At 42.7% G+C, this 26589-nt stretch overlaps 2 protein-coding genes across 3 annotated transcripts in view; one reads left to right on the top strand and one right to left on the bottom strand.

Annotated features, from left to right (window-relative positions):
* Positions 1 to 12451, top strand: part of nhsl3 (NHS like 3) — a 44762-nt gene extending 32311 nt beyond the window's left edge. For both annotated transcript variants that reach the window (XM_080443101.1, XM_080443102.1), the window contains 8 exons: positions 3586 to 3744; positions 3985 to 4028; positions 4248 to 4389; positions 5034 to 5141; positions 5867 to 6033; positions 6245 to 6415; positions 6548 to 10073; positions 11079 to 12451. In XM_080443101.1, the coding sequence (XP_080299227.1) occupies positions 3586 to 3744; positions 3985 to 4028; positions 4248 to 4389; positions 5034 to 5141; positions 5867 to 6033; positions 6245 to 6415; positions 6548 to 10073; positions 11079 to 11119 (4358 nt within the window). In that variant the 3' untranslated portion in view covers positions 11120 to 12451. The remainder of the gene's footprint in view (positions 1 to 3585; positions 3745 to 3984; positions 4029 to 4247; positions 4390 to 5033; positions 5142 to 5866; positions 6034 to 6244; positions 6416 to 6547; positions 10074 to 11078) is intronic.
* Positions 12452 to 16554: 4103 nt separating this feature from the next.
* Positions 16555 to 24763, bottom strand: yars1 (tyrosyl-tRNA synthetase 1). The gene is made up of 14 exons (XM_080443108.1): positions 24685 to 24763; positions 23327 to 23402; positions 22653 to 22799; positions 22328 to 22503; positions 22008 to 22137; positions 21209 to 21289; positions 20693 to 20785; positions 20439 to 20574; positions 20239 to 20324; positions 19750 to 19885; positions 19421 to 19530; positions 18720 to 18913; positions 17777 to 17918; positions 16555 to 17019 (listed from the first exon to the last, which is right to left on the bottom strand). The coding sequence occupies exons 2-14, from the start codon at positions 23378 to 23380 to the stop codon at positions 16909 to 16911; spliced, it is 1596 nt and encodes a 531-aa protein (XP_080299234.1). The 5' UTR covers positions 23381 to 23402; positions 24685 to 24763; the 3' UTR covers positions 16555 to 16908.
* Between the last annotated feature and the right edge of the window lie 1826 nt (positions 24764 to 26589).

Genomic DNA, 26589 nt, shown 5'->3' with positions numbered 1-26589 from the left:
TGCCCCCGTCGTGGTGTTTACAAAAAAAATAATAAACAAGGGAAAATCATGGCTATGATTAAATTATCCTCAAACGTTGCGCTGTTCGTTTGTTTGGTATGAAAACTATGTTTATGCTTTAGTACTGCGTGCAGTTTGCCAGGAAACATACTGTAACTAGGCACATGATAACACTCAAACATTATCACCAGGAGAGATGTCACCGTGAGCTGAGTGAACTCGGCCTACTTTAGCTATTTATAAGAAGACCACCGTGTTTTTAAACCAAGGGGCAAGGGAGACAAAGAGATGACAGGACTAACAGAGATGGTCGAGAAAGAGGGAGATACAGAGAGAGCATCGGTGAAAGTGTAATACAATTCTGTCTTTGTTTAATTTTGGGACACCAACAACATCCATGGGTCACTGTTACCCCTGGGTCATGGGTGGCTCATGGGACAGTGAGTCAGAGTGATGCTGACGTCTGTCATGTCAAAATAAAGAGTAGAGGGATGGGGATGGGGGAAACGATGCAGAGGAAGACATGCTGGCATTTTAAATCAGTTAGGGGCATGTCATACCGGAGACCTTGTTTTGATTTTGTTTGTAGCCCCGCTAGAGGCAAGGCCATTAATACCTGGAACGCATCTGTGTCACTTTAGATTTCTTTGGCTATTCAAAAATAGCAGATATACAAGCTCATAGCGCGGCACCGAGTGCCGCGCTACGAGCTTGTAGATCTGCTATTTTTGAAAAATCTTGAAAAAATATTTTTTGGATTTTTTTCCAAAAAACTGTTAGGATTTTTTTGAATCGCCTCAGGTCTTAATGGGTTAAAGAATGACACTGTACAGTACGTCAGTCAATCCATCCATCCATCTGCTGTGGTCCTTAAGCAACACATCTCAAAAGTATACATGAAATTTGCTGTGCACATTCATGATCCCAGAGGATGACCCTTTACTGATTTACAGGCAACGTATTGGCCTCTCCTCTAGCTCCACCCTTAGGCCACAAAAGGCACTAGCTTGTTTTTATTATGATATTTATTTATTTAGCTTTGCTTTCCTTAAGTGAATATATAATATACCTCCTAAGCTAGTAGGGCTTTTAGACTCTTAGCATGTTTAAAGTTAATCAGTGAATACTTTTTCATACACTCTCTTTCATACCATTCTCAGAGAATCAGTGGACAAGATTCTGCACCAAGATGAGCCATCAGTTAGAAAATGGTGTGTGTGTGTGTGTGTGTGTGTGTGTGTGTGCGTGCGTATTAGGATATGTGCAAACGTGTGCATGCTCGTCTGTGTGCGAGGTTGGGCTTTGAAGCCCCCAGAAAAAAGCCAAAACTTTGACAGCCGTTCAGGACTGTGTTTGTGTGCGTGTGTGTGTGGGGGGGGGGGTTGTCCTTATCTGACAATAGAAGGGGAGTTCCGATAGAGGAGAGAAAAGAGAGAGAGAGAGAGGGGGTGGACGAGGGTAGCAGACAAGGGGATAAAGCAGCTGGGATAGGCTGCTTGGCTGGAAGCAGATCTTATTGTGCACAAGCTTTCCTCCAGTCTCACTCAGTCACTTTGCAGAAGCTTTGGACACTGTAACTAAAGGACTATTTCACTCCTTGAGTATCTTTATCTTGGACAAGACAGACGACTGACTGATAACGAATCTACAACATCTAACCTTTTTGAGGCTTGTCGTTACATATAATAATTAGTGTCTGTCTGCCATGGTTCTGGAGTAGGAAATGGTGGCTTACCTGAGGCAGAGCCTCCACACTCTGCTCTCAGTCTTCAAGAAGAGGGGTGAGTGACAGAGTGAGTGACTCACATGGATGTTGTCGAAAGTATTAGAGGTATAGGTACTGTATATGGTATGAGCTTTTCTCTATAGCAGCTGCCTGATTCTTGCATAGGTGTGGAATTGAGATCCTGATTTGAGTTGTGTTTAATAGATGATAGAAAATGTTCCAAAACCCAAAAGGTTTGTGGTACACGGTTGATGACACTGCAAGACACTTACAACTTGTAATAGTTTAGTCGAGTGGGTTGTTTGAACTTTTATTTGCACAGTGATTTGACAAAGTTGGAATCAATCAAAGATGTGATTTTTGACCAATGACCAATGATTGTCTTCATCCTTCTCTGACACGCACATATACACTCACAGCGGGTACTTTTCTAATAATGTCAAGCGTAGACTGGGAAGCCCTCTCTAATGAGATGAGGGGGCTGCATTAACGTTTCAGAGAGTAATCCTGTCGCCGTACCCTAAACTCCAAAACCGTTAAACCTATTAGAAAAAGGGTGCGTGTGTTGGGGGGTCTTTGGCATTGAGTGCTACTTCCAGTCCCTCCCTGTTCCAATTACAAGCGGTTGTTACGAAACTGCCGTTTACGTTTACGCGTGAGTGATACGTGATACTGTGCTGGGACCATGTTTCAATGAAAACCGTGAAACTTGTCCTCTCACCTGTCTCTACAATGTCTCCCGTTGGTTTACGTAAGACGCACAGATTTCCCACAGCCACACACAGCAGGGGGCTTTGTGTCTGTGAACATGACTGGCTACACACTCAACTGTGTGTTGTTACACACACACACACACACACACACACACACACACACACACACACACACACACACACACACACACACACACACACACACACACACACACACACACACACACACACACGTACACACACACATGCACAGTATTACCTAACCAGGTGAGACTGAGAGCCAAGTGTTGACGGTGACAAAGGAGGGAAAGAGGACACCTTGACGGACACAGACCCTTACAGTACTTAGCCAATGAAACAGGAGGAGACACAGAGAGGACCTAACGGACACTCTACATAAGTGTTTATCCGTGGGTCATGACCTCTAACGGAGAGCCGTTACATTAGACTTTATCTGCGGAGATCTGTACTCCTAACACAGAAAGGTCTGTGTAGGATATATAAGAATGGTGTAGAAATTAATTCAGCCTTGAGGGTTGATTTAATTTAAGTCTGAGAGTGTGAAAAAATAGTCCTGCAAGATTTTACTTTTCACGAACTCTCTCTCATTCACTGTCCCCTTGTTTAAAATTCAGCAAACCCTTGGGAAAAAAGGCCTTCCTTGTATCTAGGTCAGTGTTGCTACTAAATGAGATGAGAATTAATAAGTGAAAATGGGACATACTGGTAACATAGTAGCGTTGCCTGTAATACTTTGATGCTGCCCAACTAATACAAGATCATGACTAATTGTATATTTCTCCTTCACTCTTTAGTGTGATTGATTGCCTATTGCCAGGGAGTTAAACTATTTTGAAGCGAGGGTTCCCATGCCACAGGATTACTTAATCCCCCAGGGATTGTCTAGGAAGAGGAATACGTCTGAGGATTAGCCCATAGCCCCGGTTCACCCGTTTTATCCAGGTTAGGATGTCTGTCCATCACGGCTGCAGGGATTGGAAGTGTGTGATACATCAATGGTGCATCAATGCACACACAAACATGCCACATGGCAAAAGATATACAGTAGCCTCATTGAAACTGAGTATGGTATTAAAGCTTTCCACTCATTTGTCCCCATTTATTTGTCCTCCTTCCTCTGTGCAGCGGGACCCAAAGGTCATGAGGAGCAGAAGAGGCTGGCAGTCCACTACACGGCCTCGCAGCACTACCAGGAGAATGTGTTCATTGAGGGCAGCAGACCACAGTACCTGGAAGACCTGCACACTGAGGCCCAGGAGGGGCTGAAGATACAACAGCTACAAGGTGCCACACACACACATACATGCTGATGGAGGGAGGGATGGATGGATGCATAGATAGATATGATGATAGATACAATAGCTATATATGATATGATGAACACGATAGATAGATGTGATAGATACAATAGATGGATATGATAAGTAGATAATTAGATAGACAGACAGATAGATAGATAGATAATATTACAATTTAAGCAGAGGGACAATGTTCATTTAGTTTCTCTTTTTTTTTCTCACACAGAGCACAAGAATGGTGTCAACTTTCCAGATGACACAAGCATTACTGTAAGTACAATACAGCTTGGTGAGTGACATCTCAGTTTTACACTAACCCAACAAACAAAACACAGCCCAATTAAATACTGATGTGTGTGTGTGTGTGTGTGTGTGTGTGTGTGTGTGTGTGTGTGTGTGTGTGTGTGTGTGTGTGTGTGTGTGTGTGTGTGTGTGTGTGTGTGTGTGTGTGTGTGTGTGTGTGTGTGTGTGTTCATGTGTCCCCTGCAGTCTGCAGACACTCTCCAGCCTGAGCAGGCCGGCTCCGGAGACAGAGGTGACTCTCCGTCCGGAATCACCGACGGGAATTCTGTTACCACAGCAACCTCCACTATGTCAGCGGTGTCTGCCAGGCCTGTGCTCACCCGCCAAGGTGAGATGCAGCTGTGTGCATAGAGACAGATGAAAAGGAAGCATTCACGTCCCATTCACCCTATGGTAATAGGGTGCTAATCATAGACTACATCGCATGCAACAGTTTGATCTTTATGAGACAGAGGCACGTACCTGGCATTCACGTCTCACTCCCAGCAGCATGGTGCCTTTGTGGTTATATGATGCGGAATCAAAGCCAGAGCAACTAAATAATAAATATGCACACACGCTCATGCGTGGGCCCAAACACACACACACACACACACACACACACACACACACAGCTGTTGCTTATTTTATATACTGGAATGTCTATGAGCATCCAAAACCAACACTGCCACTGACTGCCTGGCATGTCACAGCTGGGGCTGGGGGTAAGGCATGCTGTGCGTGCGTGCGTGCGTGCGTGCGTGTGTGCGTGCGTGTGTGCGTGTGTGTGTGTGATCATGTGCACTGTTAATGCAGTAAAATAAATATTCTGGTCCACATTTCCAGCATCCCCTTTGAAATCTGAGAAATGCCAGTTGCCTGCAACATCACATATTTTGTCATTTGCTCCCATTAGCTTCAACTTCTCTAGTCTTCAGTCCTTCTCCCTCCTCTGAATGTAATAGATAAATTGTTATTTCATTTCTTTCCCAGCTTCCACATTCAAGCCTCTGAATCCAGTGAAGATGATAGATAAGAGTAAAAAGAGGAGTAGAAGGACCACCATCATGGGAATACCCCAGCAGGTCCAGAAAGAGCTCGGTATGTCCACCAAACCAACTTTAGCACAGGATATGATGTGTATAAGCATGTTATTATAGAGAAATCTTTCCACATTCGGTTCCATCGTCAAACATGGATATGTTAAATGAAATACTTTTGGAATGGCCCTGAAATGTTTGCAAAGTAATGTAGACATACTTTTCAATGATACCAGTACACATCAGTTTTGAACTGTTCCATTTCTAATTTTCTAATGTAATAATGATTGTAGATGATTTACTGGCAGAAACCAAAAAGTGGAAATCAGCCAATCAGCGTCTGTCAATCACAGGCCCCTGAGTGCAGACGCTGATTGGCTCTTCCACTTTTTGGTTTCTGCAAAACGCCCACCCAGCGCTTGGGGACAGACCGGTCTGCAGAAGACACATGATATGTGAATTCACGTGACCGGGATGGTTTACCAGGCTATTTGTTTTCTGCTTCTCTTTTGGATTCATGTTTCTGCACCACCACAAAAGAGTGCCTTGTAAAAAACGTACTGTGTAAAAATGTGACTTTACTTGCACACATTTTGAAACTCATTGTTACATCTATGGAACCAAATGAGAAAACTCACCAGCATTGATTCATTCCGACTCATTCAGTTACAGCACTGACCTCAAAATTGCAACATCCTGAGATTTAATCCAGTTCCTGGAACCTGTGTTGCATTACAGATATGCCTTAAAATAATCTTTAAACAAAGGCATTCATTCTCCTTCCAGCTCTGCAGAGGAACTCCACATTCCAGCAGCTTGCTCCTACACGGCTTCCCAATGGTACTGGACAGAACAGTGATAGCCAATCAGGGCTTGTAATCATCCCGACTATTGATGGAGAGTCTTCGTTTGCCAATCAGGAAGGGGCGAGAGTGCACCTCACAGACCTTGAGGTGAGGTTCTCAAAAAAATGAATGAATGAACTTGTACTGCAGATATGTATTCATAAACTGAATAACTATAATATTAAGCTATTTTATAAGTAATAGTAAACTAAGTAACCAAGTATTGCATGTTTTCTAATATGGAAGATATTTTTGTGAGGTGTATCTCTCCCTTTCAGTATGTACTTTATGCATGATATTTTTCTTGTACCCTGAGCAGACTTCCAAAGAGGATCAGCTGCTCAGGCACCATCTACATGCAGTGTACCATGACGAGTGCCAGGGATTCCCACTGTACGCCGCCTCCAACCAGAGGCCCAAGTCTTTAGCTGTGCCTGGCATGACCACTTCCTCTTCCCACACTCTGTTTGGCTACCTTCAGGAGCCACAGGTCAGAAAAGGATTGTGGACAGTGTCTTTAGGTTATAAATGTGGTTGTCTTTTATAACAGTCTGGCATGTGTATAAATTATAAATGTGAATATTACCCTTTATTGATTACGATTTCTTGACCCCTGTTCTAGGGTCCAGTGATGTCCATCTCCCCTCAGGCCACCTACTTGTCTAAGATCATCCCCAACGCTGTCCTGCCAGCCTCTGTTGACGTCATCCAGATTGACCGAAGCAGCCGTACCCGTGGAAGCAATGGCTACCATGGAGGCAGTGTCCGCACTGTGAGCAAAAGCAGCCTAGCATCTGTGGGCTCGTCAGCCAGCTCTGCATCCTCAAGGAGATCCGAGGGAGATGGCTCCCATGACGAGCATTCCCTCAACTCCGCAACAATGCCCACTAAAGCTTCAGGCTCTAACTGGAGTCCATCGCATTCTTCCGAGACCATTACGTCCAACCCCTCCGTTACCTCCTCTAATCGAAGAGCAGACGTTGGTAGCCAACAGACAGTGGACCTCGCTGGGCAGGGAAGCCAGCCAAAGCAGCCTGCTGGGCACCAGGATCATACTCGTTCCAGGAGCCCCAGCATTATGAGTGCAAATTCCAGTAGGGCCCCTGGCTCTGATTCAGGATCAGTCACTGCTGGGGATATGAGCAATAGTGATCAGGAGAGTGTTAGAAACAGTCAGTCCTTCACCCGTAGTCTGTCTGTTATGAAGACCAAGTTACCCCCAGCACCTCCGCGGAGAACCAACTCTCTGCATCATAATAAGATAAGGACGGACTCCAGCAGTCTGGTGGTTGTTAAAGATCTCAGTGACTCTGTATCTGGAGAGGAGAAAGCAGCCACAAATCGTAGTTTAGCAAAGGATGAGGCTAGCATGGTTACTGTGGATATCAGTAATACTCCCGCATGTTCAGCCTCCTCCAGTCCTCTCATCCCCACACAGGTCACCTCTGGTGGGACTGGAGGTCCGGAGCTTCACCCAGAATCCAGTAGTTCTTCTCCACAGAAAACTCCATCAGAGGAAGGGAAATTTGACAGGACCATGTCCCCCTCCAGCGGCTACTCCAGTCAGAGTGGCACGCCAACCCTCTCTCCCAAAGGGATCTCCCCCACCTCCCCAGAAAAAAAGAAGAAGAAACCTGTGAAACCGGAGAGATCTGGTTCCAGAGCGTCATCCTCGGCAGCATCTGCATCATCCTCTCTAACCTCTTTGTCATCTTCTACTTCTGAGCCTCTCAACCCAGAGGTCCTGGCCAATAACCCTGGTCCACCTCAGCAACCTTCTGTTTCTGAAATTGAAAAGACCCCGTCAGTAAATTCTGCTTCACCTGCAGCCACAGCTGTCAGAGAGCTGTTCAATATTCCACCACCTCCCAAGGTCAAAGCACCCTGCCCTCCCCCACCAGAAACCTGGGCTCACAGCAGACGTACCTTTGAGCTTCTCTGTGGACCTTGTCCTAGACAGACCCAGCTACAGAAACCACTGCAGTTGAATGACAGTGCAGTTAAAAAGACAGTAGCTCAGACTGGAGCTAGCGGAGAGCCACAAGGTTTGGATGAAAATCAAACAACCTTAGAGGAACCCACATTGCCAGAAAGCAAAGAAAGCGTATTTCAAGACAAACCTGAGAAAGTGTTAGCAACAGTTACAGAAGGTGTCGCACTGGAGGTGGAGAGTATGATAAGTCTAGGTACAGAGCAAGAAAGTCTGTCTGTTGCAGAAAAGAAGGAAGCAAGTATCGAAGTGCAGACGCAGGAGCAGCCGAGTCAAAGGCCACTGGACAAGGACGCAGAGAGTGGACAGACAAGGTCAAAGAAAGAGCCCCCTCCAGTTATGAAAAAACCTGTGTCTGTAAGCCTTAGGGAGGAATCAGTGTCAGGGACGTCAGTAGAGGGACAGCAACACACAAAGTTTGACAGCGTCACAATAGAAGTCCATTCACCCGCTGAGAATGACACATCTTCAACGCAGGCAGAGGTTAAGGGGTTAGCTGATAAAAGTGAGCTTGAGATGAACGGGAGTGAGGTCACATCAGAACCACCCACACCCGATACAGCCATGCATACGCTTTCCGTAGATAGTCCCAAAGTTAAAAAGGTCTCTCCTCCACCTTCCCCTCCTCCCGCCTACCAACCCACCCCTCCTCCCACCAGAAAGACACCTCCCTCATCGGTATCCACCCCTCCACCTGAGGAATTAGAAGGGGTGCAAGAGGAGGAGACTCACATTCTGGAGTCTTCCTGGCCACCTCCGCCGCCGCCTTTAGAAGGGGACTCCGTGTTTGATGGGGTGGACGAGTTGGACTTCCCTCCACCACCCCCTCCCTTGGCAGACAGTCTGCCAGATGTTGTGGACAGCTGCGTTGCTGAGATGGATGTTCCACACAGGTCCCCTGTGGCTCCAGAAGAAGCTGGCGTGACAATGGAAGATGCTAAAGAAACTGGGAAATCTGTAAGTGCAGACAGCACAGATTTTCCCTCCATCGTGGCTCAGACTGTTGTGGAAGATATAACAGAAGATGCTGTTACACAAGGTTCCACAGTTGAAACTGTGGGTGTGCAGACTTCATACGGACCAGTAATGACAGATTCTTCTCAGTCGGATGATGTTTTACCTGCACCGTCGGAGACCCCACCTTCACCGACTACAGCACCACTATCAAATTCTCCTCTAGCTCCACCCACCAGTGTTCCCCCACCGCCCCCACTGCAAACTGAAGTTCAAATGCCCCCCGAGCCCCCTGTCAGTGTCTCACTTCCACCTCCGGTCAGTGTTGCTCTAACACACACTCTACCTGCTGAGAACCATACCATATCTAGCATCAGTTTCAGGAGGCAGCCCAGTCTAGCAAACCGAGAAAGCAGGAGTAAAGAGCTCCTGTCACGACACAAAACTACACCTACTCCCAAGGAAGATGCAAATATACCCCTTGTCACCCCTTCCTTGCTTCAGATGGTTCGTCTCAGATCAGTCATGGCCGAAGATCAGGTGAATGCAGAGGAGACTGAAGGAGTACCCACAACTCAAGAGAATTGTCCAGTATCCACACCGGGGTCACAAGGCACTCCGCAGAAGCCCATCCGCAAATCTCTGTCGCAAAAATCTGCATCTCCAGCAGGGAAAACATCTTCTGTGACACTGAACGCCCCTTCCATGCGCTTACAGGAGGCCATCCGTATGAAAACTGCAGCTATGTCTTCAAGAGATGGCCTTCCATCACGAATGGGCCTGAGACCTTCCTTCAACAGCAGTGCCTGTGAATCAGGGTTTCCTTATCCCAAGTCACCTGAAGGGGGCGATGTGTACAAGTCCCCTGCCTCTACCGCCAGCTTTATCTTCTCCAGGAGCACAAAAAAGGTTGTCATAGAAACACCTGCTGCTTCCTCCCCTGAAGCTCAGGCAAGTCTCAAACAAAGTTTGGCTGCTGAACTCATGCTGGTTTCAGACCAATCAAAGGCCTCCCATTTATCCAGTGATGGGGTGAAATCTGATAAAGTGCCACCACCTGTAGCTAAGAAACCACTCCATGGAAGTACCAGTCCTTCACACAAACTTCCTGTTTGTTATCCAAAGACAGAGCTGGGTATGGAGGTTAATGGGGCAGTGGGGACAGTACAACCTCTGACGACACCAAACGAGCTAGAGACAACAAGTAAGCACACACTTTGTAACAAACTTTATGGTCGATTTGTGTTATTGTGTTTATAAACCAAGTTATAAAATGGCACCATTTTATAGTTTGTTATGCAATAGTCTTAATATACAGACACCAGTGGTGGACAGTAACAAAGTACATTTATTTGAGTACTGTACTTAAGTACATATTTTGAGTATCTTCACTTTACTCAAGTATTTGTATTTCTGAATACTTTCACTCCACTACATTTCAAAGACAAATATTGCACTTTTTACTCCAAAAGCTATTTCAAATATACTATTATACTAAGAGTCTACAAGCTCACGAGTCACATCACATCACAACGCATCAGTATCATACAGTATCATTTCAGTATTATGGTCAGTATCATGTCAGTATCGTGGCAGTATCATGTCAGTATCATGTCAGTATCATGTCAGTATCATAGTTAGTATCATGTCAGTATCATGTCAGTATCATGGTTCGTATCATGTCAGTATCAAGTCAGTATCATGGTCACATTGGTCAGTATGATGTCAGTATCATGGTCTGTTGAAACTATTGTTTACATATGGTATTTATATATAGTTAATTAGTACAGTATGTTTGACATTTGATGTAGCCTATTGGCATGTCTCCAACAATTACAGCTGATTCAGTGCAATACGATAGATCAATAGCAATGATGCCTCACTCTTGTCATGAAAAGACAGAATGCAAATACCAGCATTACGGTGATTCTGAGCAGCTAAGCAGTTAAGCCCTATATAGAGAGAACATGCTCTGATTAATAACAAGAGAAAGCTACACACAAACCCAAACACCACCCACTGCTTGCTTGCAAACTTCTTGTTTCAGTAAAATTTTCCAGCATGTGCTTCAAGCTGCCTTAATGTAAAGCTCATGATCATGGCTTACCAGCTGAATTAGGCCAGAGAACTGAAAACCCTTTATAGCCCTTAATGTAACTGTATTCTATTAATACCTTGACTTATGACATTTTCTTGTCTTTGTCTCCAGCTACAACAGTGACACCAGACACAATTGAAACGCTTTTTTGAAAAACAACTTTGTGTCAACTAAAGAAAGTGTACTCATGCCGGATGAACAACGCAAAGGACTACAGTACAAGCACGTGAATGAGAAATAAAAGTAGGGGACAAGGAGTCTAAACATTGAGTGACATTTAACTCAACTGAGTTTTCTTGTGTGCAAAGTTTTCTCTAAAAGCCTTAGCCTATAATGGCCTTCCTACATATTTATGCAAAGAATGTGTTGGTCCCAGTTTCTTATGATAGCTTTATTCTGGAGTATTTTTCTAAACTATAGAGTGTCTTTCTTCTCCAACTAGGGCCCTCAGGATGAAATGGTGTATCTTGGTTGGCTGTATTATGTTTTGGCTTGGGAAAGAGCTCCTCCAGGTGGCTGAATTTGGTAGTGGTCACTCCAGCTCCAGAGTGTTTGAACATTTCTGAACAGAGCCTATCGTCTAATAAGGTTATTTTCAACGTATTTTCTTTGTTGTAACGCATAGCTGATTCTCATATGGATTCACACCATTTTCGTCATGAAAGGCTCACAGTTGTATCCACCACAAGCATCCTCATCAAATGAGAAGACATTCAGACTGACTGGTATTATCATTCTTTGCTTATGGATCAAACTACAAAACAATGATGCAAAATGTAAATCTTGCTTCCGAGAGTCTGGATAGAGGGATCCAGACTATCCAGGACAGTGCTTGAGAAAAAGGGATGCTGCACATTTTAGTCAACGGTAAAGAAGAAAAGCACTTTTGTAAAGCAACAGTAGATAAACTGTTTAAAGCTTTAGACACAGCATTTCAATAAAAAAAAGAAATCTTTAGAAACATTCATTAGCAGCATCTACACACGATTTGCACAATCTGTTTTTTGGATATAATAGGTCAATCCAACACATCTGAAATATTTCTGCTAAGACCACACTAACGGGACCCTATTTATTTATGTTTGGTTGTTTCTACTGTTAGCATTGTCTATCACCTTTCCATAACAAATATAGAATATTTGAGAAAGGCTTCCAATGACAAATTATTTTCATCTGGAAACCGCTCTTGGGGGATGTAAAGATTAGCCCTACATGATTGATACACTGGAATACACTTAATGAGAGGTCATGTTTTTCTCAATTAAGTGAAACCATCATCCTCTCTTTGCATTTGTAATTTTTGCTAAAAGCCTGTTTGGTAGAGAATCTTGCCTGTCACTATTTGCACAAACTGCCCTTACCCAGCAAATGTATTAGTGAGTTATTTTGAGGCTCTTCAGAGAGTTGTGAAAAAGTATACCTTTTGATGATTATGACTTAAGAATTATGTACAGTTATTACTTCTATAAATAAAATCAAAGTGTATTAAACGTGTCAATTATTTGCACTTGTTCTTCACAGATGTTCCACAAATGGCCCTCTAGTTGCTATTGTTTTACCACATGAACCCTAGCGTCCTATTCTGGGAGCGAACATTAACATTAACATTGGCAAAAACAGATCTACAAGCTCACAACACATCACAATGCGACTTGCAATTTTCTGCAAAGAGATTTGGTGTAGAGCAGTGTTCCTCAACTTTTTTTGGGCCTGTGCCTCCTATCCAATATTCAGGTCCCTTACCGCCCCCACACACCCAATTAAAATGTAAGCTTTATTGTCTCTGCCAGGCCATGGCCGTAGACTATGTTTTAGCCCTTGTCCGTCCATCTTAATCAGGCTTTCTATTCCTGGAGAGTTAGCATGCTATAATAGAAGCCATTGTTCTCACGTTAATAACAAATAAAATAAAAACTCTGCCTAACGATGATGTCACTGGTAGGTGGGTTTCTGAACTGTCCACAGCCCTCTTCTGAGACACAGAGTAGAACAAAATTGTACCATATCATGAGCATTAGTGAGGAGGACCAATTATATGAAGGTAGGTTGAATATGGGTGAAGTCGTCCTTTAAGTATTTTGTTCTCACTTTTACCTTCCATGCTTCTGTGGCACAATACTTGTCAGGTTTGGGTTCAAGACCACTGTTTGGCACATTTTCACATCTTCACTGTCCATTTAAATTCTACAAGGTTAACTATTCGTTCTCACTTGCATGTTCCATGCTTCTATGGCATGAGACCTATCTATGTCAACTGCCTTAGAATCTCTGCTGATGATGTCACAGGTAGTTAATAGCAATCATATCTTAGATTTATTGAATTTAGAGGGGGTGGGGGGGATTCTACCATTTCGTAATTCATTGTCAGTAATCCATCCTATCAGCGTTTTGCGAAGACGTCGTATCGACGTTGTAAAAGACGTGTCTTTTCAACAGATATCTCTTTACCCACTGGGCACACACAATACAACGCCCATACGCCGTGCATACGCCGTCCATACGACGTCCGAGTCAGACCTCAGTCAGCAGCTGTTTTGCCAAAAATACATTGAAACGACGTTGACACACGTCTGACTCGGACGTCGTATAGACGGTGTATGCACGGCGTTTGGGCGTTGTTGTATTGTGTGCTCAGCAGTGGGTAGAGACGTGAAAAGACACCTCTTTGTGCAACTTGAGTTATGGATTTTTGATTGCATTTTAACTTTTAGATGGCTTTTCCCAACCCCGTAGCCTAATTGAACGGTGAACACCAGTGATATTGTAAGTTTATTAAGTGGAATTCATAATTCATAATAGTCAATTGTTGTTTTCCCCCTTCCTATAAATGTAAGGCAAGTTTTAGATTCATCACGCACAAACCTTACATTTCCCCACCAACATAGAAATAATGCTATCAGTAATTTATTTACGTAATGTATATACACAATAAAAATATGCAATGAATAATTATGTTGTCAGTGCCGTTTATAAAGCCCTGCCTGCATTGACTTTTTTCTATTGCAGTCTGGATCTGTCATGACCGTCATGGAAGGTATTTGAGCGTGTTGGGGTCTGTGTTTTACGTGGCCATGCTGGCACAAAGTCCGAATCAGCTGCACTAACTGACAGCAAATGGGTTTTCATTCATTGTCAACTGTAATAAAATAATCTAATAACTATAGGGGATAGTCAGCTGTGAAAACACTGTTTAATCTGAATGTATTACCATGAATAGCCATAGACTTAAAATCACCAACTGAATGAAGCAATAGCAGCAAACTAAAAAATATATGATATTCGTTTATTTTTTAAGAAATTAAATCTGCTCCAATATTAACACCCCAGGTGTTTCAATATATTGTGACAGCTTTGCTGTCTCCCTTGTCAAGCATGCTTTGCCGACCTCAGCTGACTTCACACTGAGACTCCATGCATTACTCCTGATAGAATTGACAAGGCAACATTCTGCCATGAGAGAAATGCACTGTCAGAGAAGAGTTGGTATAGCTAAGTGTTCTGTGTGAAGAGATGGACATTTCACTCCCTTTCCTCCCCCTGTCTTTTTAGGTCTTCATGGTTTCAATTATTGTGTGTTCCACTTCTGAAGGAACTCTCCTCTTTACTGTGGCTTCCCCCCCCCACCTCATACTAACTGTTGTGGATAGTAGTATCAAACTTTGTAACTATTGTAGTCTTCTCCTGTTTTCAATAATCCCAACAGACTCAGAGTTAAACTTCACCTTAACGGACCACTCCCGCGCGCGCGCGAAGCGCGCGCGCGATTTTTTTTTGCGGTTCTGGGCGGTTTGGGTTCGTTTTTTTCGCGGTTCTGGGCGGATTGGGTTCGTTTTTTTTCCAGTTTTTGGTTTCTTTACTTTGGTTTTAGGGTTAGGATTAGATATAAGAGGGTATTGCAAGTTAACTTCAAAATTTAATGAACTTTTTTTTTTTTTTATAAAATAATTTTTTTTTTTTTTTTTTTTTCCCATAACTTTGATTTTCGGGACATTGCCCTGCTTGTGCGGGACGCGGGACAGAGGGTCCAATTTCGGGACTGTCCCGCGAATTTCGGGACGGGTGGTCACCCTAGGATGAACTTCAACCTGGTGTTTGCACTTTCTCCATTTTTGACCTGCTCATTCATCTACATAAACGTTCGGATTTCAAATATAAAGTTTTTGACCCTGGCGAGGGTGGGAGTTGAAAGTGTGCCTTGTTTTTGTTAAGCTACTCCAATGTCCCTCAGTTTTAGCTCAGTCGGAAGAGCTCTTGACTTCAGACCACCAGATCATAGGCTCGAATCCAAGCACAGGAACCTTATCATAAAGGTTGCTGGACAATATATAGAGGATGAAATGCATAATTTATTAGATAATATAAAGGTAATATCAAATACATTGTAAAAAATGAGACATGACGCTTTATTAGCAAGACTGTCTTTTATTATTATTCCTCATTTTGCTGGTTTCCCCTGAAACCCTTTTACTGTTACAGAGTAGAACTGCTTAGAATCTCTGCTGAGGATGTGGCCATAGCTGAATGGTTAGAGAGCCTGACTGGCAAGTCATACCTCCCAGGTTCGAATCTCAGGCCTCAGCAATGTGACAAAGTGTCCCTGTACAAGACACTTGAAAGAATAGTTCACCCAAAAAATGTGTATATTCTATCAATTACACACTCCATGAAGCCTTGAATTCATGGAGATTTTTTTTTTTACACATTCCTGAGCACAGACTCAGACATATTGGTTGGATGCATGGTGCATATAATATAATATATATATTATAATATAATAATCGCATTGTAGATCAGTATTCGATAATTCCAATATTCACTATACACTCCTCATGTTTAAGCGTTAAGCCTAACTGAATTATATATTTATGGACTTGTATAGAAATTGTTTATATTTTTGGACGACTTGTGCATTTAATTTGTCTGCAATACTTTGCCACGCTTTCTCCCTGGATCCATTTATTGCGGCCGTGTTTCCTTTCTTGCTTATTATACGTTTTACTTACTCGTATGATTCCGGGGAGACATCAAATTTCTCTTTTGGGTCTTGAGTCAAGACCCCGGCTCCCGGGGAGACATCAAATTTCTCTTTTGGGTCTTGACTCAAGAAGAAATGTGATGTCTCCCCGGGAGCCGGGGTCTTGACTCAAGACTCTTTTGGGTCTCGAGTCTTGGGACTCTGCCGCACTATGAGCTTGTAGATCTGCTATTTTTGAATAGCCAAAGCTAAGTGGTTAAAAGTGATTGTGACACTATCAGTGGCGTACCCACCGTAGAGTCTCGCCTCCCCTAGAAAATGAAGTGAAAGACTGACTGAAAAACAGGCAGTGAAAAATATCCAAACAGAATAGTGGCCGTTGGACCATTAGCCCGCCTCCTCGTCCATTCACGCGGGCAGGCAGCTAATCACCACCGTATCCATTCAGCAGAGCGACCCTCGCCTATATAGTGATGCAAATGTATGCCTTTGTCTTCATGGGGTACCAGGAGTGGGGGTCTGGGCCATCACCTGTACTCACCTGGCATAAAAGGGGCTCTGAGAGCAGCTTGAGCCATTCATTACTAAACTACAACATGAAGAGACCACCGCTGAAGAACCATTGTTTATTTAATATTACAGATGATGCAATGTTGAACCCTGATGAACCATTTCTATGGTGGCCTGGAAGTGCCAAACATTTCACAATGCAAAAAATTACAATATATGGTCATTACAATATAATACAAGAAATATTGATTTTTTTATATACATTTAATGTCTAAAACTCGCCAATGAAACCATTGTCTGAGTACCACAGACAGTATTGTTAGATTGATTCAAAGTCCAATTATTTTAGCAATCTGGTTCTCAAAACAAGAAGGGATTATGGTTGGGAGTTTTTTTGTTTTGTTTACCATAGTGACATGGCAATGAGCAGCTTTATGAGTGTAAGCAGTGTGCAATCTAACTGATGTTGCCTCCTTTCAATGTTTTACATGTGATCTGTCCAAGTTTGGTCATTAAATTATATTCCTTCCACTGGGCAACACACTCCTCTGATACCTTTAGGTCCACCTAGGGAGAGAAGGAAAACAAACATCTAATTATCTATTCTATATACAGTATAATACTATATAAGGTAATAAAATAGCATATTGTTAAAGGTAGGGTAAGTGATTTACTTTGGTTAAAATAAGTGTTAAATAGCTCTATATTCTGATAGTACTCATTGATAGAGTGTTTGTTCAGTAAAAGGAGTCTCCCATGTCTCTGCAGCTCTTTATTAAACAGAAAATGCATTTTCAGTGCTCTCTCCTGATTGGCTTACATTTTGTCACCTACCTGAAAATGTACTATATATTCTGTTTACTAAAGAGCTGGAAAGACCCCTGTGACCGAACAAACGCTCTGTAGCAATGATTACTATCAGAATATAGTACTTTAACAAAACAAACAAAATACCCCAGAATATCACTTACCCTACCTTTAAGTATAAACCTACTATCCATCATATTACTACAGTATGCCAAATATATGTATTTTATATACACACACACACACACACACACACACACACACACACACACACACACACACACACACACACACACACACACACACACACACACACACACACACACACACACACACACACACACACACATATATATATAACCACACTAACAGTATAGTTAACTAACAGAACCAACTGCAAGCTAGAACAAAAATGGATCAGACAGCTCAACATCCACTACCTTTAAGCAAAAGTGTATTAACTACTGTTGTGGTAGATTTTGAAAATAATGTTTTGGATGCTTTCACTGATTCTCACCTGTAGTTTCTCCCAAACCTTCTTCTTTGGGTTGAGCTTCTCATCTGGTTTCCCTGCCTCGTATCCTTCTATAAAGACCTGTTCTCCTGGCGATGAACCCTCTGGTGGGTCAAGCGGTTCCACTCTCCTGGGCTCCCCTTCACTACAGGCCAGCCAACCGGAAAGGAGAGAAGAAAAAAAATATTGTTCCAAGGATGAGCATATGTGTGTGTGTTTATGTTTATGTTTAACCCATTAAAACCGGGAGTGCATTGGTTCTCAAAGTTGGGGGGTACCAGGGGGTCCCCAGCAAAATGTGTTAATATAGTTTTAACCACTTTAACTCATTCAGTGCCATTGACGTCGCCGACGTCACGTCTTTCATAAGCCCAGAGTGCCAATGACGTCGCCGACATCATAACAAAAAAAAAAATATATATTATTATTATTTTATTTTAATTTTTTGGAAAAAAAATGTTCAGAACCCAAGATATGATGATTTGAAGATTTGCTGCTCCATTCACTTCTTGTTTAACTTCTTACTGAAAAAGGCTGTATCTCGGCTCCTAAGCACTTTTTTTTTACAATGTATTTTTGGCCTTGGCACAGGGGTGATAAAGCCAGAAACAAGTTTGGCACTGAATGAGTTAACCATATTTTATACTTTGGCTATTCAAAAATAGCAGATATACAAGCTCATAGCACGGCACAAGCTATTTTTGAAAGAATCTTGAAAGAATTTAAAGCGAACAGTTTAACTCAAATCTTTGCTTCTGGGGTCCCTGGAACAAAATATTTTGGGATGGGGGTGTCCACGGCCAAATACATATAATTTTGGGGGTCTTTGACATGAAAAAGTTGGAGCACCACAACATACGTTTTTTCAGGAAACCGTTAGGATTTAAACAACATTTTTAGAATCGGCCTCAGGTCTTAATAATGGGTTAATAGGAAATCCACTTACACTGTGGAACATAGCAGCATGGCTTGAGACTCAATGCCTCGCATTTTCTGAGGTTTCAGATTGCAAAGCAGAAGCACCATTCTGTCCTGCAGTTCCTCCTGGGAAATGAAGGCCACCAGCCCGCTGACTACAGTCCTCGGCTCTGCCTCTCCCACGTCAATTTTCTCCAGGTACAGTGAATCAGCATCGGGATGCTGCAACACGGTGAGCAGAGAAAATCCATGAGAAAATGGCATGAGGGACATTATGTAGATCAAGCATAAAGGTGGGGACCACTTAGCAATTCATCGATACAACTGTGAAATCGATAAGTAAAATAACTTAGTGAATACATAACTATTAACAAACGAGTTCTCCAAACACTCTAATCCTGGTTTTCACTCGTAACTGTTGACATACATGGCTCAGTTTTTGTGCCATGTATGTCAACAGTTACGAGTTGTATTAATGATTTATCGATCCTTCAATATTCATAAATAATCACCCCAGTCCTAGTGGCACTGCCATTCAGGTGAGAGAATAAACTATTGAGCCAACACATATTTTAACCTAGAGGTTATCCAAGAGTTTTGAAACCAGAAACAGTGCAAATTGTTATAAAACACTTTTTTGTGTGCGTTTCTGCCAACTGACTTAAATATTGCCCAACGGTGGTGGCAAAAGACCCACCATTATGCTATGTACTATGTTGAAATCCTTACCTTCTCCACACTGATGATCTTGCCCACTCTGATGTCCAGCCGAGAGGGCACAAGCTCATCATCTCCTCCTCCTCCTCCTGCTGCTTTAGCACCTTTCCCTGCTGCTGTCTCTGAACATCAAACAAAAGCAACATTTGGTGGTGAATATGTATGTGTTAGCCGGCATGCTACAGTAGCAAGAAATCCTTTTCAGGACAGTCAGTCAGGCTGCATGAAGGGAATATCAGCCATCATGTTCAGCCAGGAAGGACATACTGTAGACTACAGTGTAGAGCATTTGGGTTTGAATGAATGAAGAGAGAAGTTAGGTGTTGGAGTGATATACTGACTTTTCTTTGAGGGGTCGGGGTAGGCTGTGTTGGTCAGTTGGCGGAGCTCAGGTGACTCAAACTTCTTCCTGATTGGGTCCATAAGTTTGTTGAGTGCAACCTCCACTGAGGCCTTCAAGTCGCCCGGGTGGATTGACTAAAATGTCAGTGGTAACAGCATAATGCGACATGTGAAGGAGAATTTTGCAAAAAACATTCAAGTACAGTCTGATTAAACAGCCTATTGTTGCTAGAAGATGTGTGAGAACTCTTGTCAACATCCTGGCAATTGTTTACACCACTGGGATGGTGTAGACCAAAAGCATATTTAAAACAATAAACAAAAAAGTGTTAATGAACATTTTTATAGGCTAGCTAGTTAGATAGTTAACAGCTTGTTCAGATAGTTTATGCTGTTACCCAGGGGAACGGTTACAAACAGGAAGTTGACAAAGGTTGGAACAATGAGGTGGCATTCAACAACTCAAATCCATGAGGGCTATAGTGTACCTCTGCTGCAAAGTCCTGCTCCACCTCCTCAAACACAGTGTAGACTTTGTCTCCGCCCCACTTGGCGTCTCTTTTGACACAAAAATCTGAAACGGAGCAGAAGGTCAATGATATATTTGTTTCACATTCTATCAAAGAGTAGAAAACAGACAAACAGGAGAGGGAGAATACTGAAGAGAACAGAGGGGCTGGTCCTCTACCTCCGCAGAGTGGGAAGAGGACGTGTTTGACGAAGGACAGCACTCCATTGTTCTCGATGTTGCCAGGCTCACAGAAAGCCTTCTTAAGCTTCTTCTTCACATCCTCCTTCTTGTCCAGGAGGTCAATCTTTGACTCCTGCAGCCATCAGTAGCAGACGGATAGTGAAGGAGATGATTAGCCAAGGGATAAGAAACATATATTTTCATCTTTATTCATTGTTTGAGAACTTCCAGCAAATATGAATTGTCCTTACTTCTTCTGATGAGCTCATTTTGGCTCCTGTCAGCCCTGGCACCATGGGATTCATCAGATGAGCGCGCTTGGCATAGCCCAGGGAGGGCAAGTACTGCACATAAATGACAAATAACACCACATGTTAGCACCTCACACCTGCATATCGTCGCTGTCAGGTGGAAACCTTGTAAGTCCAAAACCTTCACATCCATTTCAGGAAATGGAAAAAATAAGCTGCGTTTCAATGGATCCAATGTAGTTATTAATTAGTCACTTAATACATATTATCCGGTCAATATTTATAACACATTGTGCGGTGCAAGTTTGCAACGCATTGTGTACTTGTTGATCGGCTATTTTCGCTACTTTAGCGCAGAGCTGTTGTGCGATGAAATAGGGAATTATATGGAGGAGATACAAGGTTTCTGCCCGACAGCGTCGATGTAAACAGCTGGCTTAACATGAGATCAATGAGTAATTCTGCTGCAAAAGGCAGGCCAAACATGTCAAAGAGAGTAAGAAAGTAGTGAGAAACCTTCTCTGCCAGGGTGAAAATCTTCCTCTGGTCAACTCCTCCAAACTGAGCATCCACCTTCAGGTACTCCTCATCAAGAGCCTGAGGAGAAAGACAACGCACACATCCACTGAATGACCCGAATAACCCCAACAGGTGGAATGCAATTACCTGGTACAGTCGGAGAGAAAATAACAGTTATGTCCCGAACCCACCAGATACACATCCGCACACGTGCTGTTTGGCGTGTGCAGGTTTGGCGCAGGTCTGTTCTCTTCAGCCTTTCAAGAGCTCATTTGTCGCTCGCAGAAAGTAACCAATGTGAAAAGTTGTCATTATCAGCCTTCACATAACTGACACCTTAGAGCAGCGTCTGTGCACTTACTCTTGCTCGTCTGGTGGGTTCTGTGCATTACAGAGGTCCTCAGCGGACCAGGGTTTGGGAATCACTGCATTTGCACGTATCAGTGACAGTGTAATTTGACTCGATGAGCTAAACCCATTTAGACCTGAGGCCGATTTTAAAAACGGCTTCTAAATCCTGACCTAAGTTTTCTGAAAAACTTCAAATATTGATTCCATTTTTTTTTTAATGATGTTGCTATATATTATACATAGCAACAAGAACCCCAAAAGGGGTTCCCGGCTTGAAAGGTATAGTTACGTAATGGGGTTCCAGGTCTAAATGGGTTAACGGCAGTGTATGAAGACAGAACAACCATTGCTTTTAAATCTATCATTTATTTAGTAGTGTGTTGTGACTTGCCAGTTGCATCGTTTGAAACTGACATTTATTTTCATATGTAAAAAGGGCCTTTACCTGAAGTCCAGGGTACAGCAGACCACTCAGCAAAGGATGGTCCACCTGTTTGACAACCTCAGCTCCAGCCTTCTTCGCATCATGCTCAGTGACCATAGAGGACAAACGGTACACGTCCAGCGTGTACTCTCTGATAGAGAAGAGATAGACAACACCGTTTTTATTTTCATGTTTTCCTCCAGAATGTCTCTTAGAGGTGCTAGGGACGATGAGTGTTGTGGGCACTTGAATGAAAACCATGAATATGTGTTCTTCTCTAGACCATTAAAGACTCACAGCCTGTCGGCAAAGTGAGCCAGCTTAGACATGGAGGAGCTTACCGGCTGAGCTGGAAGTCTGTTCCCTTGACAAACTTCAGTTTATCAAGCGGCACCCCGATGCTCTCCAGCATGGCTTTAATAATTTGTTCATAGTACTGCACCCGGAGCTCCAGCAGCTCCCAGGGAGCCTTCATGTTGTCCAGGAAGGCATGCAGGTCTGCAAACAAGATAGTCACCTGCAAAAAAAGAAGACATTGATGAAAACACAGTGAGTTGCTTCAAAACGTCCAAACCACAATAAGGACAGATCAAGATCAAGCAATGCTTAATTCATTGACTGTGTCACATACCAAAATATCAATCAGGCTTAAAAAGGTCTACCCACCTCACACCCTGCCTTGAGGAAATCTGCGATCTTGGACATTGGCACAAAATAAGCGATATGGGGTTTGCCTGTAGTGGCTGTTCCCCAGTAGACCTTGAGTTCTCGTTCCTGGAGAACCTGCTTAATTTTGTCCTCACCAAGGAACTCCTGTAAAACAAACACACAACCAAATCCATCACTTAAGTGTTATAGAACAGTGGTTCTCAACCTGTGGGTCTGGACCCCCAGGGGGTCCCCATATGATTTTTTTTTTGGGGGGGGGGGGGGTCACCAGATGACAGTGAAGTGATAATTTAAGGACGTTTAAGACCTCAAAAATTGCAAAATTGTCAAATATTATAAGAAAGAGGCAAAGATTGTGAAAATAGCCGATCTACAAGTTATCTGCTCTTTTGAGTCTTTTCACAATTTTTATCTGTGGAACCGAGCCAAACAAACTGTAACGCCTTAACTCCTACAATTCCAAGTGCTTGTCAGGGTGGGGGTCAGGGTGGGGGTCCCCAGACCCCCCCAGTTCAAATATATAATAATTTTGGGGGGTCGCGGCCTGAAAAGGTTGAGAATAACCACTGTTATAGAACATGCCAGTGTCTTGCCATCCACCTGATCCACTTACTCCCAAAGAGTTTGTCATCCAGAATGTTTGCATATTTTCATGTGTATTTGTGTCTCACCTGTAGGTTCCTTGTTATGAGGTCGAACTTCTCCTCTGGACTTAGCTCTGCCATGACTCTTGATTATCCTAAATAGCTAAACACAGATGAAATCGTCAAGCATTATCATCATAGCCTGCATACTATTTGTATCTGGAATGGATCTGTGTGTTCAATAGATTTCTGACCCTTAATTGATTGACTGGATACTTTATTAGTCAGAAATGTAAACAGCAGACATTTAGGCTAAAAAGAGAACACAAAAACGTCCTTGTCCCACGACTTGTTTCTATTGTGATCCTATGTATTCAATTCATCAACATAGCATAATAATAACACAATAATAAATATCAACAAAAACTCTATAAGTACAACATTTCGGCAGTAAATGACACCGCCTTTCTATGGGGAAAATGCGTTTACCTCCCCTTGTGGTACCTAAATGAAATGATACTGCTCTGTGATAAATGGCATTAAGTCTAATGGTAAACAAAAACTGAAACAAAAAAAAACATATGTAGCGGCTGTGGCGGTTCAGGGTTGGCTTTTACCATCCCCTGGCTGCGGTTATTGCGGTATTATTGCAATATCGCGGTTATTGCAATAGCCCTTCCCATGAAACATAATGGTACATGATCCTTAGCTCTGGTCCATAGCGTTGGTCCAATTTTTTAGTTCCTCCACTGCGCCCTCTACAGATCTTGTCAATAGAAAAAAATCCATGGACCAGATCTGTAGAGGGCGCAGTGGAGTAACTAAAACGTTTTTCCATCCAGTGAAATGTTTTCTTTTCTGTCCAAAAGGTGCATTTTAGACGTGAGGTGGGGGGGCTCCGAACTCTACGGTTTTAAGATGTTGAAAGCCTACTTTCCTTAGTGGGAACCACTAAGGAAAGTAGGCTTTCAACATCTTAAAACCGTCTTTGTTTTGGTGAGTAGCGAAAGTGTATTTTTTATTTTGAGTGGAGACGAGAGGCTGCGCTACCGGTGTGCAGGCAACGGCTCGAAAATAACATCGCGTTAAAACTACTTCTAACGCTATGGACCCCATCAGTTGTTAACGCTTATTTTACACTCTGTCGTACGGCGGTGTCGCTTGCCGACACGAACAGAACTACAACAAGCTAAAAGACAACTTGTCAGCAAGCGACTCCCGTCGTACCAGGGAGTATAAATGATGATAGGCTTCACCAACTGTCCACATGCATGCTACCTTGGCTTAGCCGACACGTTGAAACTACTGAATGAACAAGCTAGCACACTTAGCCATGTGTATTGTGTAAGCATTAGTAAAGCTGTTAAGCGTAGCGTCGATATCTGTCATTCAGTAAGCTAGGTCATATATGTTGGCCATGAAACACCATTCACCTGCTAACTCACCGTAAAGATGAATTTCTCACACAACCTGTCATCAGTGTTGCATCAGCGCTTTGGCTCTGTGATCGACTGACTGAGACAGGCGCTGCTGCACCCAGGCCAAAGCAGTCGAGTTCAGAGGCTGAGGCTGCTACTCCGCGCCTGCGCCACTAGATGGCAGACGTACACTACTGTACTGCAATGCAGTTATTGTGCCTTTGGTTATTGTGCCAGTTATTGTGCCCACCTATCCTGTAGCCATAGTAGAAGGGACATCTGGGCACCTCCATGTAAAATTGGCAAATGTGTCCAAAATGTTACAAATGTTTTAAGTAAAGTATACATGATTAGAATGTGCTTAAACATTCGACAATTAAGGTCTAATATTTCTACGATTGCTCCAAATTGCTACACAACCTGTATATCCAGTCATTTTAGGTCATTAACAAGAAGTTGAAGGATACAATTAAGTCTGATAATGATGTACCGTGCATGTTCACACCATGCATACTTTTACATTACTTTAGACCATTTTTCAAATATTGTATTTTTAACATTTTGGCCAAAATAGCCAATTTTACATCGAGGTGCCCAGGTGTCCCTAGTGCCCACCTATCCTGTATCCTTTTCTACGTTTTTCAGGCCAAGGACCCCAAAGCAGAGAAAGAGATATGAAGCAGGGACGCACTACATTGTATTCAAGTGTGTTGCAGATGAAACGTTTTCATAGATTTCATAGATAGCTTTGTTGACTATCATCAGTGTTGGGTACATCAATGTTTTGTTTTGGTTTATTTCAGACATTTAACCACTTAAACCCTCAATATTAAGTCAACTTGACCTTTGGCTCTGTACTTGGTTTGCTCATTTTTCCTTTGACACCAAACCTCTTTGTTGAAAATAACCAATCTACAAGCTCATGTGAGCTTGTAGATCTGCTATTTCCGGGCTAATGTTCCTCTCAGAATAGGGATGTTATGGGGTTGAAGTGGTTAATGTAAAAAAAAACTAAATATTTAGAAACAAAGATTTGGCGGCCCCCCTGTACTAACTCTGGGGACCCCCTGTTGAAGACCCTATAGGCCCTAGTATTTAAAGAAGTTACATTTTGAGAATACGAACTGGACATAGACCATAGGAAATAGCTCTATTAAATTTAACCTACAGTTCAGGAATAAATCATGAGCCAGGGATTAAACCAAAGTGGCATCAGTTTGCCTACCAGCAGATAGGGTTGGATGGTATTAGCACTGCTAAATCAACAAACCCACATCGAGATTGTGAAGTTGATCAAGGTCAGGTGTTCAAATACATACAGTGTTGTGAGCAGTGCGTCTTTGACTGATATGCAAACTGATAAGATCCAAAGTATGGTGAGACCTTATAAGAAGATGTTTTAGCACGAAGGTAATGGGACAATTTGCCCTATTATTAGGGCAGCTATTCATTTCTTTGGCCTATTGTTTTGGGGCACGGGTACAATCAAAGACTTCACAGGGTTACTTCTGTAAACCTGTGATGTGACAATAAAGATGATTCTGAAAGACCATTTCCACAGGTCATGGATTTGATTTACCAGTGTTTAAAATGCAAATGCTGTCTCTTAACCTCATCCAAGATAATCCTGATATCACTAACTGTTAAACGTGTCACTTTATCAACTGACTCAGCTTTCTGTGACGCTTAATCAACAGCAGTGTCAAATCTACAACAAAAACAGTTAAGTCATTGACAAAGAAGAATCTTTAGCAACATTCATGTTGTACAAATTACTGACCCTCTCCACTGCAATGCTGTTGATGTACAGTGCATGGGGCACACTCTCATTGTGACCTCCTGTAGTCCAATATCAGCTGATCTTAATAATTTAATAAAAAATGTTGTACCACTGGGAGTGTTTTTTGTCACTGTATATGTACGTGAAATTTG

Source organism: Gymnoscopelus braueri, assembly GCF_963280865.1.
Source record: "Gymnoscopelus braueri genome assembly, chromosome: 11".
Lineage (NCBI taxonomy): Eukaryota > Metazoa > Chordata > Actinopteri > Myctophiformes > Myctophidae > Gymnoscopelus > Gymnoscopelus braueri.
Note: the sequence above shows the minus strand (reverse complement) of the source record. Positions and strands in the feature narration are given on the sequence as shown.

Excerpts from the sequence above, each read along its gene's own strand:
- yars1 (XM_080443108.1), bottom strand. The coding sequence starts at position 23,380 with ATGGCAGAGCTAAGTCCAGAGGAGAAGTTCGACCTCATAACAAGGAAC. Across the intron at positions 20,786-21,208 it reads TTTTCACCCTGGCAGAGAAG|TACTTGCCCTCCCTGGGCTA; the intron begins GTTTCTCACTAC and ends ATTTATGTGCAG. Across the intron at positions 20,325-20,438 it reads CCTCTTCCCACTCTGCGGAG|ATTTTTGTGTCAAAAGAGAC; the intron begins GTAGAGGACCAG and ends GCTCCGTTTCAG.